The 23,079-nt window shown below is 34.2% G+C and overlaps 1 protein-coding gene across 1 annotated transcript in view; it reads left to right on the top strand.

Moving 5' to 3' along the window:
* SAMSN1 (SAM domain, SH3 domain and nuclear localization signals 1) overlaps positions 1-23,079 on the top strand; it is an 86,440-nt gene that overhangs the window by 49,153 nt on the left and 14,208 nt on the right. The window contains exons 9-11 of the mRNA XM_088144447.1: positions 15,911-15,986; positions 17,702-17,850; positions 19,536-19,668. Coding sequence (XP_088000573.1) covers positions 15,911-15,986; positions 17,702-17,850; positions 19,536-19,668 — 358 coding nt within the window. The remainder of the gene's footprint in view (positions 1-15,910; positions 15,987-17,701; positions 17,851-19,535; positions 19,669-23,079) is intronic.

Here is a 23,079-nt window from a genome sequence, read left to right as displayed (position 1 = left end):
CCTGCTTCTCTGAAGTCCAACTTTCACTTCCATAGTGTATCACAGGGAATGCCATGGCTTGCACAATTCTGCTCTTTGTAGGTATAGACACATCATGGCATTTGAATATTTTTCCAAGGCCTTCATTGCTGCTCTACCAAGTGCTAGTCTGTGCCCTATTTCTTGACTGCTTGTTCCTTTACTATTGATGGTTGATCCTAAAAGGCAGAAGCTATCCCCTACTTTGATATAGCATAACAAACATATAAACAATACAAATTTTAAATCGTGATTTCATAATATAATCAAATCTAGCTGCAAAACACCTATCTTAGTTTCCTTAACCTATGGAGGCAGTTATTTAATCTTATGTGAATAATAACGAACAACAAGTCTAGGCTGTGCAGAATTCAAAAGAGATGCTTCTTAACATATGAGGATGTCACCCGTTGGGGGAGATGGGTGGCATACAAGTCTGAAATAAATAAATAAATAAATAAATAAATGTAAATAAAATACCTTTTTTTTGAATTCATAAAGAAGTAACAACTTTTGCAACTGTTGTGTGGTTGTTTTAATGATGAAAAAGCTGCTATATTTGTTATTGTAAACTGGCATATTATTGTAAGCTGGCATACAAGCATGCCACAACATTATTCAGACATTTGATCTGTGCAGAGCATTATCACACTGGAAGAAATTATAATCTGTGGTAGAACTCCATTCACTATAAGCACATGACCAGATTTTGAATTAACATGTGAATATTCCATGGCCACCACAAGGCACATATTACTTTAGTAAACCATAAGATTGGCTATCTAGCCTTTCTCTTCCCCATTTTCTCTACAAAATGTTACAGTTTATTTAACATCCAAATGAATGGAAAGAAAGATTTTATCCCCCTGATATATGTTTATTATTTGTGTTATAGAAATATTTGAGAACTTTTCATACAAAATAATTTTGATGCTACGCTAGCAAACCAAAATTAAGTAAAAGTGGTCTTCCTTATATTATTAGTTTCAGATCATTTTGTGCTGATTTTGCTTACTATACATATAAATACTCAGATAAATGGGATACTGATTGTTCTTTGAAGTGTTTGAGTGGAAAATTACAACCATTACATTTAGCTGACAATTACAACCATCTAGTTGTCAAACTGCATTTTGCAATTTTGCTTCTCCTAGCAATATTATTAGCAAACAAACCATATAGTTGGGAAATATTTAAGTACATGTCTATAGTCATAAAAAGAGTGGGAGAATTTCACAATTTACTTCCTTGTGAGTCTTCCCAGCTAGTCAGCCTTTAGCACTATAACAGTTTTGGTACACTTAGCAATTTCAATATTAATCAAACAATGATTGTGTTTTTTAGATATTGGAATATATACTTATAATAACTTTTTACTTTTCCTGTTTCTCTCTTGGCTTCTTTCCAATGGCTATTTGTTTTTAACTTTTCTTTCTTTCCTATCTAATCCTTTGGATGTTTTCTCAGAAAAAGTCTCTCTTTGTTCAGTGAAGATGTACTTCTAGTTAACTATGCATAACTTAGTGCTTTATTTTTGTGTCTTTATCTAATGTACACAAAATGGCAGACTGAAGCTTTAGATTGTGAAAGTGATTTCACAGGCTGACTTTTTATATCACAACTTAAATAAATATAATACATAAGCATATGCATATTAGAGCAAGCAAGCATTGGGGAGGGTTGTGAAACAGCTATGTGAAACATTCAGTATTTAAAAGGCCAAAGAGGAATTTGTATTATTTAATGACATTTGAAAGACCATCTTCCTTAACATCAGTTGAAGGCAGAGACATCTATATTCTGCGAATACCAGGAGTACATATGATAAGAGGGGCTAGTCTAGAGAACTCCATTGAGTTCAGCCAGTAGGCAGATTTCTTCTTCATACATTTAGTTCTTGGCCTATCAAACTGTTAATAATCTCTCAGTATCGGCTTTTGAGCCTAATGCCTGCTTCTTGTATATTCTTATTGCACAGTACAATACTAATTTTAGCTCTCCTCTGTACCTTAATGCATGGTAGAGGTGTATTTTATTATTTATTTTAATGTGTATGGATTACAGGCTACAAGTTTAAGGGAGAACAATACATACAAATAATATAATTAAATAAAATGATCAAAATAATTCCAATGATCACACACTTAAAAAAAAAAATTAAGTAAAATGGTAGGCTTATAAGGGCAGGAGCATTGTTAGTTCCCATATTTACAAAGAAAGTACCTTGCAGAGCTTACCGATAACTACTGAAAATATTTGATCCCAGTTACCACCAGATGAACTGACAGCATGTAAACAGCTTGAAAAGCCTTGGGGACCATACAGAATAGGAACATGCAGCTTGATTTGTTGGGCCAAGGCCACATGTGCCTTTGAGCAGTAGGTCAGCAGCTACACCCCCAAAAGTAGTTTAGGACATTTAAAATTGTGTTTCAAAACTTATGTGTGGCATGTTAATTACTATCCTGTTTAATTACAAAGTTTTCCCATAGGCTTTTTCAGTAAAATTAATAAAGAATAGAATTAATTGAGAAGAATTAATTCCCTCCTGTTTCCCTGCTGGACATTTTTAAAATTCTCCCCACTTCAGATATAAAATTCAATTTTTCAACCTGCATATGTAGCTCCCTTCACCACACATTTTTTAAAAAGACGATTACTTTCTTCCCAATATACATCCCTTGGCAATACAGTTATTAAGCCTTAGAAAAAGTGCAAAACTATGAAGGGAATAGCAGATATTAAAAAGTGAAGGAACAGGCAGCGAAAGAGAGAAGAGGTGGTGGTAGCAATGGAAAACTGATAGAACTGACATAAAAAAGTGGGAAGCTGGTTAAAAGTTGGGGCTCTTCATTGGGGGCAATTCATATAACAAGAGCTGTATTTAAAGAAAAATGCAAGAAATACAGTAGCTTGGTATAGTTCTTTATGTGAACACTTTTAGAACAAAAGAAAGTGTGCTTCTTTGGCTTACAGGTTGCCTTACAGTCAGTTCAGAACTCCATAGTTGTTTCAGGACAGATGAGATTGTCCCATTAACCTAATTGGAAGACTGGAACAGATCTACATAGTTGTCCTCAAGCATAAAGGAAAACACTGCAAAGCAGATTCTTCTAGTGATCTTAGTTGGACAAAGCTAATTCTAGAAAACTCAAAGTATGTATCTGACCTCCTACAAAGAGCAGCAGCAGCCTCATGTAATTAAGATATTTAATATTCAGAGATGCATGTTAAACATTGCATGCAAGATAACGTATGTGCCATCATGTCATGATTGACTCTTAGCGACCACATAGATAGATTTTCTTTGTGACGATCTATCCCTAACTTGGTCCTTCAGGTCTTCCAATAGTGCACTCATCACCACTGTAACTGAGTCCATCTACCTGGCATACGTTATAGCACTAGACACTTAAATTGACTCAAGTGCATGAATTAGACAAATGTCCAGTTATATGAACTAACTCAGTTTAAAAAAAAGCTACATTTTATTTTTAACATACAAATGCAATTTATCACTCCATATTGTGGTTATGATATAATGAATATGTGCTTGTGAACAAAGGAATACAGTACACTAAAAACTGGTAGTTCTTAGAAAAAGTCATGGACTTGAATTAGGCTGTTGGATCAATCAAATTTATCTTATTTTCCCAAAATCATTCCTTGTATTATGAAGGATAATATAAAATAAAAGTTACCACCATAAGAACCATACCAACTGCTCTGTAGAGAGTTGGAAGTAGAAAAGTTAGAGATGAAGAAATGCCCTAAGATTAAATTATTTTTTCTAATATTGCAAAAGTATGTCAGAAGGTTAATTTTAAAAAGATAAAAGTAAAATTAAACAGCTATTGTTTTATCATATTTTTATAATTTTTAAGAAATTATTAGACTATAATGTTTTCCTTACTTGCATTTCATTCTAATTGTAATGAATGGTGAGGTGTTGGTTATATTTTTCCAGTTGTGAACTGTGTATATTTACGCGGTGATAAAGATGGAAAGAATGTCTGTCATGAATTATCTTTAATACAATCTTCCAAAAAGCATTGCAACTTCTGTAAAATAATCTAAATCAGATAATATCTGGCTGTGAAGACTTGTGTGAGAAATACCTATAACCCTGTGGAAACAAGTGATGTGCATGGTTATAAAAAGTCTGTTTCCTGTAGAACAAAAAAGAGGAGAGCAGACACTGAAAGCCAAGAAAAAAGGGGAAAGAAAAATATCCCAAATACCAGCAACATTTCATTTTTGGCTTCAATCCAACATGTTATAACAAGTTCATATAATGCCCTGGATATAGGATTTTATCTGAAATGCATCAGGCTTTTACACAATAATTTTTTTTTACTGGTTTTTTTCCTCTTCAATTTTGTTTTGTTTTGTTTTTCTATTTCCTGTACACCTGTAAATTAAACTGGTGAGAACTAATCTCGGCTACAATCTATTATCAAAAGTCACTGAAGACAAGTCATGTGAGGTCCTCGCTTAATAACCCACATGGTCCTCACTTAACAACGTCAATCAGGACTGCTGTACTGGCATTTAGCAACATGATCATGTGATGTCACACTTTATGACCACATTGCTTAGTGACAGCAATTCTGGTCCCAATTGCTGGTGTAACCTGAGGACTACCTGTAATTAAGAAAGTGTATTTTGAAGCAAACTACCATAGAAACCTCCCTTCAAATAATGGAAAAAGTTTACATTTTGTGATAGTAGCTTTAGGGAACAGTTTCTTAATCTAGTCTCTTGTAAATATGGAGAGACTCATTTAAATCCATGACGAACAGTGTGATTTTTTCTTTTAAAAAAAGAAATTAATAGTTATTTCTAATGTTTTGCAGACATGCTTGTTATATCCATATTATGTAGTTATTTTGACGGGTGGTCTTCCAGCATATAGCAGCAGTTAATTAAACTATGAATAACAAGACCTGGATTCTATGAGAAAGTGGTGCTGGAGGTTTAGTTCCAGAGCCTACACTCAGCCTCTTCCCATAGAGGTCATCATCTGTACTGCCTGTATTTGCTCCTCTCTGTTCATCATATGTTTGTAAAAGATCTTAATGGGTCAGCCTGGTCAAAAGGCTCCATGTTGTGTCTTCACAACAGCTGACCTTTTTCTTCAAAGTGACTTGCTTAGCTAGTAATGGGTGGGGGGAGTTGCCTCATTTGCATCATATGACTCACAGTGGCTCCTCCATTCCTCTTTCACAGTCTTGGTGGAGGGGCTATTGTTTGCACCACTGGTCTCTACCATTGCTGTAGACTGCTTATAGTAATCTCTGAATTAAACTGCTGGATATATAAAAAAAAAAAATACAGTTTCCTAAGTTAAATGTTCACGGCTGCAAGAATAAACCTTAGCACAACATTAGAAAAGAGATAAATTACCAATAATATTAAACTAGAAACTTACATTTGGAGAATATGCAGTAGTCACAAAATTAATAGCATATATTCACAACAGAAGTTTAACAAAATTTAAGCAAAAGTGGCTTCCATGCATACTGTGGAGCAAGGAAAATATAAGAATTTAAAGAATGATTTGTAAGAACTAAAGAACTGAGATCAGAAATTCAGAAGAAAATTAAATATTTATACATTTCTATATCAGTTGCAGTACAACAAAGGGAAAGTTAGAAACTAATATTTATCTATAATGTTTTTAGTAGTTTTTCTATTTAAAAAAATTAAATAAATAGTGGAGATTTTGGCACTTAGCTCAGAGATTCAAATCCTTACTCATGTTGGTAAAGTAATGTAATGTACTTTGGTTCATATCTCATCAGTGATAGACTAAGCACTAACTGTATAATCTTGGTAATACCTTCACCCACTGAATCGATATTACATTTCTATATTGCCTTTTTCATTTTTTTTATCCTTTCGCTTGTTCATTTGGTCTTTTTTTCTTTAAAAAATGGTTAATAAATAAAATATTGCATTTTTAAAAAAAGAAATATAGAAAATGGTGACAAATGGATTTCAATTATCAATGTCAATGATTCACGTCTGTTTTTTTTAAAAAAACAAATTAACTATTCAAGAATTTTATATATTAAAGCTGTTACATATAGACTTGTATATATGATAATCTGGTAGAATTTGCTTTGATTATTTTGCAATGAAAGTTTTCTCCCAAACTGAGAGTTGCTATAACAATTCACTGTAAGATTAATTCCATCACTGCTGCAAATTTAACAATGCAAAATTAGCATTGATTGTAATGTATTTCTGTTTTCAGTGCTATAACAGCAATCACCTTGGAAGATTTTTTTTTTTAATTCTTAGAAGAGATTCCTATCTATTTCATGTTTAAGATACAAAATAGACTCCTAGTTTCGATCCGTAATTCTTTATTATCATGCTTTCACATTTACATCTCGCCTGCTTTCCAAACGTAAGATTTGTAAGACTTGTTATAAATCCTAACTATAGGGATTTGTATGAACAACTAACAAGCATTCCTACTGTTTTATTTTTGAAACACTGCAGCTTTTCCTTACATTTTCATCTAGTTTTAAGGGCAAAAGAATGTACTACCATAAATAAGGAATGGTGGAATATGGTAAAAAAACAAAACTAAGCAAAACCTTAGCCTTTAGGCTGATCCATGGTAGTTATCCTCATCCACATAAATACAGAAGATAAGTGGGAAGAAATGTATAAAATTCACCCCAAGGTTAACCATGGACTGATTTTTTTTAGAAAAACCAGTATTTGATCATGGAATCTACGAATAATTAAAGGGGTCTCAAAGGAATCAAAGGGCAACGGTGGTATCATGATATCTATGCTCCCCATTCACTTGGTGTTCATGTATTATCCATGGACAGGCTGATAAGTACAGCTTACAATCCACAGACATCTCTGGAAAACTTCATTTCTGAGGCAGAATACAGAATACAGAAATCTAAGTTCATACACTTCATCTTTGGATGCAGTTCATATCTACTGCTTGGAAATTGGGCTGAGGAAAGTTAGTCCTGCTCCCTCTTGGTTGTGATTGCTTTAGGTAATTAACAGTTGAAGAATGGTTCAATTGTCCTAGAGTTCCATAAAATTAAATAAAGAATAAAAATGGAAACAAGAAACTTAATTTAATATCTTTATTTAATCTTCTAGCAGTATATGAAAATAGGTCTTTAATTCTCATGTGAAAAATGAGGTAGAATTAGAGGAATTCATTCCTCTAAGTTCTTAATTTAAGGTATCAATTGCTCTGTTAGTTTATTCCTTCAGCTCCTTTTTATGTAGCAGTTTAATAGTCTTAGGATACTGTTTTTTATATCATCATTGAGCTATACGAAATATATTAATTTTGAAATTCATGTAACATTACTATAATACTTAAACAGAAGTGAAGTTTTTAAATCATATATCCTGTCAATCAGATTTTTTTTTTTTTTAATAATCTACATTCAGCAGGAAGATTGGTCTGTATGACCGTGGTTTCTCCAGGTCATTCCCTTCTTTATGAATGAGGGTTACATATGCCTCTTCCTATATTGATGGTATGACCTTTGTTTCTTTAATTTCATTCATTGTGTTTGTTAATGGTTCTAACAGTTACTCCTCAAGTTTTTTGTAATATTGAGCTATCAGCCCATCTGGATCTGGTAATTTGATACATTTTGTAACTGTTTATCAATGTTATACTTAGCTTTAATTGTGCAAGTTAAACAACCTTATGTTCATTACATTTTAGAAATCATATTTAACATTGATATAAACTTTTTCTCATCTTTGAAGGTTTATAGTAATTTATTTAAATTATCACAGTATTAACAATTTCTAGTTTCTATGGTATAAATAACACTGTACTCAGTTATTATCTATTTTCTATAATGTATTATTTGCATTTTATAATGCAATAGAACAATTAACTTGGAAAAAAAAATCTGATTTCCTGGTTTCCCAATAAAACTAAACAGGCCTTTTGAACCAGAAGATTAAATCACTTAGCTTTATAAGGCACTATTTATAATGAAATTATTATATTAGTGTAGAAGTATGATAGTAAGAAGAAAAAATGTGTAAATAAAACATTAATAAAACAGAGTGCTTATGTTTAGCTTCCAAGAGCTAGGATAAAGTCTTACCTAACTTGAGAAATCTATGTTTTTAGACCATGGGAAATTACTTCAGAGGAAAAAATATAAATGTTATCATTAGTTACATGCTACAGTCCTGAGGTTGCTTCATCTACATACTGGGATATTCATATGGTAGGGTACGCCATATATCATGTGGCTTTTTCACAGATATGGTTAGTCAATTAGGTTTATTTAACATTTCACTCCTATTATACTGGAGACACTGGAATCAGGATCACCCTACCTAGGCAGTTATGGACAACAACATAAGCAATCAATAAGCAATTGTCACCAGTTCTTATAAACCTCAGTGTAGTGCATCTTTTCAGCACTTTGATCAATAAAGTAACAAAAAGAGACAAAATATTCCTCTTTTATCAACCTTGGAATCACTTCCTATATGAAGGAATTAAAATCATGGTTGATCCAATATTTGAAAAACAAATCTCAATTTGCACTCAGCAGTGCATTTAGTCTGTACTCTGTGGAATCATGTGCACACAAAGTTCCTTCCTCCACTTTTCTTTCTAACAGTCCCCTGCTCTATTTGCAACATCATGATTTTTATTCACTAGCTTATAAACCTCTTCCAAATATCCTAAGAAAAAAGTGTATTTATTTCTTTACTCATTTTTTGTTTATAGAAGATTATGTATAACACATCTTCACATAAAACTATAATGACTTTAAGAACACAACAAAATGTCTAGATTCCAAAACATCCACCAACATAGGGGGCTGTTGGCTGGAGCTGTTTATAAGCCCTGCTATATTCATGGCAGCATTCAACCTCAGGTGATATAAAGCATGCAAAAGAGATCTTTCTGTCAGTTTTATTATTTCTAAAAAGGTTCCCCTTGAAGGAGAAAAGTGACCTTGTTCTGCTGAGCTGACATATGCCATTGAATTAATGGCTAAACTTTGCTTTAGGGAAGCTTGCAGAAACATTACAATGCTTGTGGCTGAGTTTGCTGTGCACATTAATCAGGTAAACCAAAATGATGCATCAAACATTAATTTAAAAGTAGTAAAATTCCTCTCCCCTATCCACATACCAAAAAAAAAAAAAAAAAAAATCTTCCTAAGAATTAGTGAATTGTTGCCCATCACTTACGGTCAAGGGCATTGTTGCATGGATGAGTAAAACAAAAGTCAGAGTTGAAACTTTTCTTATTTCAAGGTATTAAAAATGTGAAGATATTGATGAGGCAGATTAGGACCTTTATCTAATGTAAACGTTATCTTCTAGAACATATTTGCTTTAAATTCCCATAAACATAAAATTAACTGACATGATTCATAATGTAATATTAACAAGCAAGAAGTTTCATCATCAGTTTAATGGAGACAATACTCAATGAATTCAGATCAGATGATCAGTTTCTTCTGTTAACACTATTTATTTTGCTACAGTCATTTAACAAATTGGCCCACATAAAGTTTAGACATGCATAACATTTGATAATATCTTTCCTGCCAGATAATTTTTATAGCTCTCATGATCAAAACATGGCATTCCTTAGGTATGCCATTTATACTTTCAGTTCTCCATACCTTGTGGTAGCCTTTTTCATAAAACAATTGAAAGCAGAATCTATACATACCATGCTGTAAATCAGGCAGAGTGGAGGGAAAAGCTTTAAATATACTGTATGAATATCTACACAGTGTACTATCTTGAATTAGCTGGAAATAGACTTGTTCTTGAAAGTTTGAATGGAAATATAGTTTCTGAACTAGCCACATAAGAAAGACCATATTCATGCCACAAATAAAATAATAATGGTTTTCTCAAAATAAACTTGTCACTAAAAGAAACCAGTATCAGAAATACTTAAATAAATTATTAGGGACTTCTTTTATATGAAATATAATAAAAGCAACATAAAATAAAGCATCAGTACAGTAAAATGGAGAGGTGTAAAAGTGATTTCAGGTAACTGAAATGTAATTTGGGAACATAATGAAATAGAAAGCAAAATTATGTTTGCAGTTTCTACAGACTGACAAGAAAGAGTCATGTAGATGTTTTTCACTCAAATTTACTTTGTTGAAAACTTTCAGAAATCTTTTTTCCCCAGAACTCACTTTAGAAAAGAAAGCTTAAAGAAAAATGAAAATGTTTCCATCTTTCATACAATAATACACTCAAACTTATCTACTATGCAGAGGACATGCTGTAAAACATATACTTGTATGATCATCAGTCAAAACATCCATTGCAATCCCTAACTTTTTCACAAAATAATAATATAGGCAGACCTTTTGTGGAAAAAAAATGTTTATTACTTCTTCCCTCTTCCCCCACTTCCTTTTGGAAGAAAGTATTTGTAAAATAGCTGTCTTGAAAGGCTGAAATATGATATAATCAGTTATACAAAATATATCTAGTATCCATGTTTTGCCATTTAGTATTCTGTATTCTCAGATGCATACATTGCCATATCGAAAATGATCCTAAGAAGTATTCTGACTTCTTATTCAGATGACTGATCTTCAGTCAAGCATATACATTCCGCACTGTTTCATGTCTTAAGTACACAAAAGGAAGGTCAGGCATTTTGCAGTCAAAAGTGGTTCATAGGCCATAAAATTAAATCATAAATAAATGTGGAAAGACTGAAGTCTGAGGATATTATCTTAGTTTCAAGGAAGCAATTATGCTGATAAAAATGACTACAGGTAGTCCTCGTTTATCGACTGCTCGTTTAGCAACCATGTGATGTTACAATGGCACTGAAAAAGGAGACTTACAACTGGTCCTTGAACTTGTGGCCATCACAGCATCCCCATGGTCATGTGATCACAATTCGGACACTTGGTAACCAGCATGCATTTACAACAGTTGCATGGTCACATGATAGCCATTTGCGACCTTCACAGCTGGTTTCCAACAAGCAAAGTCAATGGGGAAGCCAGCAGAAAGTTGCAAGTTGTGGTCACATGATATCACACTTAATGACCATAGTGATTCACTTTATAACCACAGCCAGAACTGACATCATGGGTGGGCGTGGTCAAGTGATGTTTCACTTTATGACCATGTCACTTAGCAATGGAGTTGTTGGTCCCAATTGCAGTCAGTAAGTGAGGACTACTTGATGGTCATATTTATTTGTTTACGTTGTTAAATTAAAATTGGTACATATAAAACCCAAAATATAAAACCTGTGGATGAATATCACCCTTTTCAAAGGTAAGTACAAAATTTCTTTATTTTTTGCTTTGGGGCACAAAAAGTTCATGGGCTACTTGGCAGCCAATCTTTTCTACAATAAATATTTACCAAAAACTCAATCTAGTAAATACTTATTAATTCACAGTAAATTTGGGAAGCCGTGAAGTTCACACTCAAAACTGGATCTCTGTATATGTGGGTGTGTCAGAAGGGGAGGGTACAATATAAATCTGCCCAGAGTAACCAGGCTGCCCAGAATCACCCTCTGGGGGAGATGGGCAGCATATACATTTAATTATAAATAATAATAATAAAAAATCCCTCTTGTATAGCTTATTTCATCACTTCTGTGTTGTTTATGATCAATCCAATCAAATTGTTTCTTCCTGTAGATGCACTCTGGGTGTAGGTTGGATGCATACTGGGTCCTGTCCATCAAACAGTCTCATCATATGAGACCCGAGATACATGCCTACTCTGTTGCAGTGCCTGCTCTGTGGAATGGTATCTGCCCAAAGATTCATGTAGCTCCTACTATTATTTCAGAATTTACTAAAAACTTGGTTGTTCTCCCGAGCCTTGGGACAGGGTGATTGTGGAACCCATTTTAGTTTAGCTTAATTTTGTCTGGTTTAAGACTGGGGGTTTGTTCTTCTGGTCTGCCATGTTCTCTTTTTGTATGTTTTGTTTCTCTTTTATATGTAAGCCACTCAGAGTCATCAAGGGTCAGCCGGCCTCAGAATTGGCTTTAATTAATAATAATAATAATAATAATAATAATAACAACAACAACAACAACAACAATAATCCATAGTACAAACTGCACAGCTGCACTAATGCATTAGCTAATTCACACATAACAGCTGACACAGATATGCATGCTTTTTAGGTTCGGAGTCAGGATAGCAAATGTCCATGTACTCATTCACACAAAAGTACATCTCTTACACACATGTATACAAACACACACTTACACATTATTCTTTTTCTCTCATATATCCATCCCAGAGATTCACTTCTGGAGGAAGTGAGCAGCCTCATCCCAGACATCCAGGTAATCAGTTGGCTCTGAAGGGAACCAGTTTGTTTGATTCCTTGCTATTAATTGTAGCCAGCTTCCTGTCTGATCAGCTGGCCAGTAGGAAAAGTGATCTCTATGCATTGAACCACAAATTCAAAGGAAAAAAAAAAGGAAGAAATGCAACTAAATAATATATTGCAAAAAATAGCTACTTTTACACATGCTGCTGAAGAGATCAGTGACTAACTCTTGCATTTTCCAGTGCATCTTCTAATCAAAAAGATCTGAGAGCTTGGAAAGAACATTTTGGGTTTCTAAGTTTTGCTCTTAATGGGTGCAAACAAGCCACGTCCCTCCTGAAGCACGTTTATGTTTGGGGAGGTTAATTTGCTTAATGTAGCCATTCTGCCAAAAGGAATCACTTAATCTTATAGGATTTTGAATACCAGTGTCAAAAGCAAAGGGCCATTCTTTTTCCAAGGGACTGCACTTGCTTTAAAAACTTTGCTAACATTGGAAAGCAAGCAAGCAAGCTTGCATGTTGCTATGCTATCTTCCAGAAGTTGAAATTTGCTTAAGCTAGCGTGGTGGGTCATGTGCAATGTAGAAGCAAGCAAAAGTAATGTTTCATAGGCACACATATACACAGACACATACTTTATGGGGCCCCCACTCTTCCATGCATTTTTCTTTACTGTTAACAGGGGATTCAAATGCATTTTTAAAAATGGCAGCTGTATTGATTACTTAATGGGGAGTGAAAAAAATTAGGGCTGAGAATGCTGAAGTAAGCCTGCTTAATGCTCTTCTGTGCAACAAACCCATTATCTACAATGGTAGAAACCATCCTGCAATCCTTATTAATGTTTAATAAGTGCAGAGCAACAGTAAGCTAAGAAACATAACACAATGGCCCAAGGCCTCTGTTTAGAAAGCATATGAGACTCTGAAGGGATAACTGATTTCCCCAAGCTGCAGTTGAGTATGAGAACAGCAGCAAGAAGCATTATTTCCCATTTGCTCCTTGGTGTCTCACTATTACACTGGCATTTCAAAAAAATAGCAGTTCACGGCAGGCATCCTGACTATACAAAAAATGCTCTATCATGGCATGAACTTGCTCCTTACCTAATTAACTAGGATGGTAGGTAATTGCTGACTTCCTTAGACCTTTCCTGCCTTCTAGTCTCCCATAATACCTTGAAGCATGGTCAGCAGGAATGACAAGTTCAGCAAAAGGAGTTAAACCAGCTTGATAGACCTGTATTTCTGGGGGCTGTGTCTATAGCACTCTGCTGAGCTATTCTTTATCAGATGTCAAAACATTGGTCATTACGTCAATATAGGAAATGTTGAAATAAAATGTTGACTGTTTAGTCCAAGAGTTTCATCTGTACCCATTTTTTTTTAAATGTAGAAAGAAATAGAGGTTAGCCAATCAATGCTTTGCTGGAATAGTTCCATCAAGGATATAGCATTAAATATGTGTAAGCATTGATATACCTGTTTCTTCTTCTTTCAGTAGCATTCATGAGGGATTCATTAGAACTGAGGCCTTAGTGCACAAGGAAGGGGAAAGCATCAGTGGAACTTATGAAAATAGAAACAGCTTTTGCAAAGAGATTGCAGGATTAGAAATGTTCTTTGAGGCCACAATCTGGGGGAAAGGATACATGACACCAATCACAATCATGCCTTTCATTTAAGATTCCTTGTTAAGTACTTGCACACTCTTAACATCATTGGGTCAACCTTCATACCAGTAAATTGCAGGCCCCCAGAGCTTAATCCCTTACTTAGTTGATGTGCTTAGTTAATTACTTAGTAAATCCCTTACTTACCTACTTAATTCCTTACTTAGCAACTGGTTTACTTGGCCAAAGATTCTCACACACAGTATGGCTAAATTAGATTCTACTGCAGACAAGAATAAAGCCATAGAGAGAGAAATGGTTTGCCTTCTGCAATGAAAAGAAGTTAAAGCCTTCAAATAGGTATATGCTCCAGACTTTAAATTCTATGCCTTTTCCTCCCAACGTTATGAGTTAACAGACACTTGGCTGTTCACTTGGTGGCCTTTCTGTAAAATTCTCTCCAGCCTAGAAACTGTTGGTTGCTACCTCATCAGATTCATGATTAGTTTGGCCTTCAGTAAATGTATAAAGTAAATGTAAATTAAAAAACAACAACAACCCTCCTGAATACTAAATATATATGCTTGACAGGAAATCTAACTGAATTTATTTTTACATGAGCGTACTTCAAACTGCAGTCTAGGACTTAATATGAATCTTTGTCTACATATGGTATACATTGTATCATTTTATATTGCATGTCAGAGATATAATTTGTAATTATATATAGTCTTCTTGATGTTTGGAATTGTAATTCCAAAGGTGAAGGCCTGTAGTTTCTCATGTGGGGCTATTGAATTCAGTATTTGTCTTTTGAGTGAACAGCAATTTAGTGAGAGATCTTAGTTTGACATTTAGTCATTGTGAAAGAATTAAGTGACTTTAGACAATCTGCTTTTGTAGTATTTGAATTAAAAATAATGCTCTTTAGACAAATTATTTATGTGTGTATGTGTGTAGTCATGATAAGTAATAGCATGGCAAATTCAAAGCAAACTTGTTTTGAAGAAACTTCCCCCTACTTTAGCTAGATGTACAAAGACCATACAGGAAATGCATCCCCATTTGTGAAATTATTTTTAGGCTTCCTGAACATTAGAGATGTATGTGGTCTATAAATTAAAATAAAGATCCACACCAGAGCTGAAGCTAACAATTGGAGGTCTATATATGATTCTGAGCAAGTTTACTAAATGATAATTTTATGCTGCTTATCAATTCTCATTCTTCCAATTTTTTTTTTTTTTAGTTTTCAGGAATGTAAAAGAAATTGCACTTAACAAAGATAGTAAATGTGTAATTTATGAGTAGGCTGCAACACCTTCTAAAGTGAAATTTCTGCAAGAAAGCTACTTTGTAAAATGCAGAGTTAATGCCAATTGTATAACTATCATTCTTTAGATCAGTACTACTGCTACACAAAGACTGAAATGCCAACATTCTCTCTAAGACCCTGGCATAAAACACTTTCATAATCAACATGGAAGACATGAAAGTATGACAAAGAAATTCTTGATAAATTAAAAAATATGCTGTGATTTATAATAATAGAGGCATTGAACATACAATTTTTACTTTAAAATCATGATTATTTTGATTATGTTTATTTCCTAAAAATTATAAGGATGCTTGGCAATAAGGTGAATGTACAACACTGTATGCTAGTTCATTTGGTGAATATAATTGAAATTACCTGCTCAGCTATTTGCACCCAGTATTGGCGTACTTACAACTGATATTTCTGTTCCTGCAAACATAATTGATTGCTTTATCTAAGATATTTTTTTGCTGATAATCCCTGAATATATGCCAAATAATAATACAGGAAAATATATCAATAACAGTACCTGTTATAACCTGTACCAATTTCTCCACCTTATAGTGAATCAATTTTAAAGATAACAAGAGTATCTCCAGTATCTATTAAGTATTCATTTCCTTTTTATAGCGGTCAAGCAGCTTTGGGAATTTTGATCATCGCAGACATCACTCAACATCAAAACCAAATGATTCATCTGAGGTTTGTATATTGTACAGTCTCGTTCTTTTACATGACATCCCTATGACTTTTCTACATGCAATGCAAGACACATTTTGCAAAACAATAAACTTTGATCAATTTGAGGAAAGTCCATGACTTATAAAAACAGGAAAAGAAAATAGTTTTCTCCCAGTTTGGGTTGTAGAAAAAAGATGCCCCTCCCCCACCCCAGCATCCATACTCAAAATGCAAATTGTGTCAGGATTTTCTTTCTCATGGGAAAGGATTCATCCCGTTATCTTTACAACAATAACAAATAATATTTTGACTACAGAGATCATGTGAAAAACACCTGTTATTGTGTGTTGTGTATTGTGCTACGTACTGCCACCTATTGGCGTGTGTATGCTAGTTACCCAGTGGGGGTGGCATAGAGCTATAATACAAGGGGAGGAAAATGTTCAGCCTCTCTGAGTAGTTGATAGTTGTTTTAGTGTTAGCCACTATGTAGGTTTTATGGGCTACGTAGTTGTAACAAAGTACCAAGTAGCGTACCTCTTCTCTAAGAGTTTGTAGCTAGAGATTTTGTTAAGCTTGTGTTGCTAATAAGTCTTGGATGCTACATTAAATGGGAGGATGTGTTTTTCTTTATATTTTGTATGATATTTGCATTTTATGGAATTTTGCATTTTTATCAATAAACACCAGTTAGTATATATTTTCTGACTGGATTTCTTTGGGAAACAAGAAATGGACATTGCATTGTGTTTGCTGTCATGGCTAATATCTTCCTGGAGTTTTTGCTGCGCTCTGCACAAACAGGAGTGTTTGTGATTATCACTCTGCCTGACAAATTGTTAGGGGTAGAGTGCATAAAGATCAGAGGACCTGTGATATTATTGTTAATTATATTAGTGCCTGCTATGTTTTGGGGATCTTAAAATGCTACAGTCATACATGAACTAAGAATCTTAACTGAACCAACAAATTTTGGTTCATTTTGCTAGCCTGCTAAATTTTGTTCCTTTTTCAGGAGGAGAAGTCAAGATCTTTTGTTATTAAAATAAGGTCAAGGCCCCTAAATAAGTGAAAAGGGGAATTGGTGTGGTGCCAAATCACTTCTATCAAATGCCTTGCATATATGTCTCCTGTAGGTTCTGGGGTTAGTCTGGCATTACGGACATGTTTATATTCCTTTTGGCAAATCAGAAAGGGGAATATTTTTTACATTCTTCTCTCACTAGAGCAAAAGATTTATTCTTTAGTGAATTGTAGATCCTTACTGATGGAACTCTTGCATGATCTTCTTGCTATGAGAGAACTGGAGCTCTATTTCAGGTGATATGTTGACATATAGAATTCAGCATATGATTCCCATTATGACATCACTGAAGAAACAAGTCATTCACAAATACAATGTAATTGGCTGCAATGGAAAGCTTGATATTACAGGATTCTGGTTCCTGTGAAAACCTGTGTGGTATATACAACGACTCCCACTGCAGACAACTGCAATTATTTATGGACAGTTGGCTGTGTCACAGCATAATTTAGAGAGGAGAGGTATGGTTCCTGGAATCTACAAGCAAACATATTGCCTGAACAAAGCTTATAATTTGCACTGGAAAACAATAGCTAGTCATGTGAATCCTTATGACACATACTGTATGAGTGAACTGCCTCAATACACTCTATACAACTAGTTCCTTATATTTTCTTTACAAGCTTTTCTTTCTTGCCTTCTTTTTAAACAGCTAGATGAAGTAGATGGGACATGTGATGGCACAGAAATGAGGCAAAACAAAACCAATAACGGAGGAAGCATTGGAAAAAAGATGCGGGCCATTTCCATGACTATGAAGAAAAAGATGGGTAAAAAGTACAGCAAGGCACTTTCAGAGGAAATGGTAAACTTTTTTGTTTGTTTGTTTGTTTCTGTAAAATGAGTATTTAGGCCACCTATAGCAACCATGACTCTAATTATGCAATTTACATACATTTACAATTCCAGCTACACCATCCGCTCAGAAAGATACACTAAAAAGACAAAGCAACAAGATCAGATCACACATGTTATTTTAACTATACCAAGCCATTATTTTATTGTAGCTTGCTTACATACCTGCAGTTTTCCATATCTAAGTATATGGGTAAACGAAAAAAAAAAATAAGGCCTAGTATAAGGTGCCTGAGTTATAAGTTCTTTGCTGCTAAGTACTGGGTATGCCATCAGCTAAGATTAATCCTTTAATAAATCCCTTCAACTGAACCAAATTTTAAAAAGCAAAGTAATTGTGTTATAGCAAAAAAAAACCTATATGTGGATCAACTACTGGCTAAATCCTAGATCTCACAGGCATGAAGATTTTCCTGTATTTATATTCCCTAGATACTCTCACACCACAGCCATGCAGCCAAAACATTCAGGTCCTGATTTTCCATGGGATAATGTTTTTGGTTCTCCCATGCTTGAGGTATAGCCAAAATTTTATTTTTGTGTATTTGCAAACTGTAACTTCTTCCCAAGGCATTCTTTTCTCCGAAGATAAAACAGAGAAATGCAAATCCACTAGTGAAGCCACTCACCAACTATGTAATTTGTGAGTTAGATGTAATATTCTAAATAATACGTTGCCTCTTCATTGGTATGTGTGCTATGCTACAAATAAGATGCACAGCTAGCATGAAGTTGTTTCTTCTGGTTCCCTTTTTCTTGTGAAACTATAGTTGCACAATTATTTGTCCAATGGTACATAATGACCATGCAAAATAAGTCTTGCTGTTACAATGCTTCCTTGTCTGAAAGCCATTCATTAATAAAAGTGCCTTAAGTAAAAAGGGGATGTTGTATAATGAAGAGCAATGAGTAAAGAAGTTGCAGTTAGAACTCTGCTTAATAAAACTACTTTTTTATTTGCATATGATTCTACTTTTCCATAGTAAACTGCTTGTTAAGGTTCAAGTTGGTATGATTTTTTTTTAATTTGATGGAAATAACAACTCAAGGTTTGATTTAAAAAGAAAATGTGGTTCTATTGTGGCAGTTCTGATTTTTACAGCTTCCATATATATCTTTGTTCTATTTAAATACTTCATTCTGTCCACACATAACTTTAAGAAATCAATCAATGTTCCAAGTGATGGGAAATTCTAATATTGCTCTTCTGTACATGCTCTGCTGAAAGCACCGGTGATTATACAGCAATCCTAAGGGATCTGAAAAGAGACTTTTTGAAGTAGATGTTCTGCCAAATCCAATGCTTTGCTGGAGTCTTGCTGAGCAATCCCCACGTCAGAGGATTGGAGGGTGCAAATTTATTCTCTGGATATACTCTCAGAATGCTGTTTTGAGTTCTACAGTGCCACCATTCTGGAAACGTATTGACTTAACAGAGGAAGCTTGTGAAGTCAACTCTTCTTAGGACAAAACTTCCTATCTCTCAGAAAATAAGATCTGAAAAATATATAGTTCATGGATTACCTTCCAGAGCCCATAAGGTCATGCTCTTAATAAGAACATTGTTGATAAATGATTGCATGAAATACATTTTCTTCTGTTGAAGTTATTCTCTCTCTTTCTTTTGTTCTCAAGAATGAAGAAGGAAAAAACTTTTCTACTTCTAATAGAGAAAGTGACCCTGGAAGAGAACCAACCACAGCTTGTATAAAGGCTAGTGATTCCATGGACAGCCTCTATAGTCTTAATAGCGGTCAGAGCTCATCAAGTAAGTAAAAAAATAATTATATAGAAAGTATATATATATATGTGTTAACTGGCTGAAAATGTTAGCCCTATTCAAATAACATGCCTGAAAAGAACACAGCCCCCTTTTCTAATATAAAAATTGTAGATGATCAGCCTGGTAAGGAATTCTAGGTGTTAAAATCCCAGTCTTTTGCATGCAAAAGTTTAGTCCTCTGGTTCAATCTATGTGATTCATGAATCTGTAAGTGAACAGAAGCTGACATACTGTCTACATAATAAAAAAAAATTGAATGTATACTTGCTATTTATATATACATATTTATAGATTCACAATAAGAAAATAGTGAACACGGCAAGTGCAGTACTTTGGACACCCTTCAGATTCGATTCAGTAGTGTAAAGTTATTAATAATATCCCAAAAGGTGAGTGATTTATTAGACCTACAATTAGCCAAGTGAAGACAGTTTCAAAGGCTAGAAAATACTCTGATTCTTCTAATCCCATAGCTTGTGATTGCTGTTTTGTGTACTTTAAATGCCCATAGGCTCCTCTAATCAGTTCTCTGAGCAATTAAAAATGAAGTAACTATTTCTTACAAAGCATATATTGGATATAAAGGATATTTTAAACATCTGTAAAAGGTTTCAGATAGCTATTTCAACTGTGAGAAACACTGCTAAGAAATGGAAGTTACATGGAACTTGGCAAGATTCAGAAGACCATGAAAAAGATCTGTGCAAAAACTACCCAGACAATGGGCCAGATCTGCAAAAAACAACCCATAGATTTGCAAATTACCTCCTGAAAATTTTAGCTGACACTGGAGTAGTTGTCCATCAGTTTGCAGCACAGCATTGCTTATACAATAATAATCTGCATGTAAAAATTGTCAGAATAAAATCTTTACTCAATTGCATTGCAAAAATCATTGTCTAAAGTATGTCTGAATTAGTCTGAAATGTTTGGGAACAAGGTCCTTTTGATCGATGAAACAAAAACTGTTGGCCACAATCCAACAAGACACAGTTGGAGAAAAGAAAGTGAAACATTTGAAGAAAAGAACACCTTGCTAATTATTCCTGGTAGCTTTGCCCACGAAATACTATGTGGGTGGAAAGAATAGATTCAACTAAATAGTCTAAAAAAATAATGTTACACAGTAAGCAAAGAAATTGGAGGTGAAAAGAGGTTGGATAGTTCACCAAAACAATGATCCAAAATGTACCCCCAAATCAACCATGAAGCACTTACAAGAAAGAAAGATCAAGGTTAAGAAAAATATTCTATAAATGTTATGAAATTAATTATATCAGTTCCCACATTGTTTCAGAACAATGCAATTGTATAAAATATTTTACTGATTTTTTATTTGACAAAAATTAATTTAGAGAGGATTCCACAAGAATTAACTCTTAATTTTTTTTAAAGAAAAAAGCTTATTTGTATGATATTGTACACTTAAATGATAGTTAACATATAAATAGCTTTTTAAAAATTAAAAGTAAGAGAAGCATATAGCACAATCCTTATATATTTACTTGGAAGTGAGTCCTATTATTCTGGTGGGGTTTAGTCACCAAAATGAGCATAGTGTCTGAGATTCTTTTTCTTTCATTGCATATCAATAGAAAGTACATCTTAGGACCTGTTCTACGTGATTGTCAATACACATAAAAATTATGGATGAGCTACTGTCTGGTGAGACACAATGTTCAAATAGCAAACACTGATAGGGATTTTGCTATGATATACTTTTACTGAGAAATTCGTATGTAAGCTTTTATGCTGTCATTCTGTCTCATAGAATTGATTAATGACACTAAAGCATGCCATTTTAGGCTTTTTTTTTTTTTTTTTTTTAACTAGAGCATTCTCTATTCTAAGGCAGAATGGTTCACTGACACACCAATTCAATTTTCATGTCCTAGGTCGAGGTCAATCATATTCCCAAACAGACATGGTTTCTGTCACTTTAAGTGCTCAAATACATCGCAGTATTTTGCAGGTGTTTGTCTTCCTGATAATTTCAACAGGGAGTTCTAAGGATGTGCATGAAACAGAAAACGTGTTTTATTTCAAATGGAAAAAAATACACCCATTGTATTTTGGGATTCTATTGAACTATAAAGGTTGGGCTACAGTTCAGCAGACCTGAAATCCAGAGCATTTGGGAGGGTTTTGAGTTTTGGATGAAACAAAATTTGGGATAAGTTAGGCAGGCTGATTCACCTTGTTTCTCCCTCTCTTCTGTGCCAGCCCACCTGCTGAACTTCCCAGCACCATCTTTTCCCTCCCTTAATTTAGGGAATTAATTATTAATTAATTATCAGCCACTGCTGATAATCTTGCTTTTAAGCATGACATATCTATCTGGCTCACCCACCTCCCCAATCTTCCCAGCTCCTTCCTTTTTCTATCTCCTTTAGCCATCATTACTGTTGATGTCCTGGGCTTCAAGTGTAGCCTAAACAATCACCTGCCCATTTCCCAATTTTCCCAGCATCCAGCTGCCACCACCAGGCCCCCAAGCCAATGTCCTTGTTCCCATTCCCTCCCTCCCCAAATGCTTTTGCCATGCCCATCAAGTTTGCTTCTGTGTGTGCCTGGGCCAAACAATTAGTCCAAAATCAACCATCTAAAACTAGCTGTTGATGCAGTGAATAATTAATGCATGTAATGTTTTGTACATCTCTAGTGTACAATAATTAATGCATGTAATGATTTGTACATCTCTAGTGAGCTCATAAAGATGACTAAACTTACCTTGAAGCCAACCTTATGGATGCTTCCAAACAGATGAACCCCTAGTGTTTCTAAACACTGTTCTTTTCTTAGTGGACTTTCTGCAATTAAAAAAAAAAGATTAAAGTAGTGATGAGAAATCATAGGAAGGTTACAAATGAAAAGAGGGACTGTCTGAATTGCATTAACTCTATGAGATGTGGTATTGCAGAATTAAACCACCATCAAGTTTGCTTGATCATTTCTATTTTATCTCATTACTAAACATGGCCTATCCTGTAACAGTGTATATGTGATGCTAGTGCATGGAGGCATTTGCCCAATATAGACTCATGTTTCTTATATGAATTTACTTAACTTATTTGGGTTTAATTCTGAACAAGGCTTACTGCAACCAGAGACATCTAATATTTCTTTTAAAATTCTGTTGTCATGAAACAAAGCACAGGTTTTCTCTACCATTGCCCTACTTCTGAGTCCAATTCCTGTTGCCCAACTTCATTTCCCTATACATTTTTCAGAAATATCATGATCTGGGAAGTCTATTTAGTCTTCTCCCAGCTATATTTAAGCAAATTTATCAGGTATAATTATTTGCTTGTTCTGTGAGCTGTTTTGAAGAAAATATATTCACAGTATTGGTGTTATCAAAAGTGTATTTGAATGGAATATTATAGTGTTTAGTTA

Source organism: Python bivittatus, unplaced genomic scaffold, assembly GCF_059951505.1.
Source record: "Python bivittatus isolate LINGU-HERP-01145 unplaced genomic scaffold, Pbiv_v1 ctg000350_np1212, whole genome shotgun sequence".
In the NCBI taxonomy this organism is placed as follows: domain Eukaryota; kingdom Metazoa; phylum Chordata; class Lepidosauria; order Squamata; family Pythonidae; genus Python; species Python bivittatus.
This window is presented reverse-complemented; position numbering and strand designations above follow the sequence as displayed.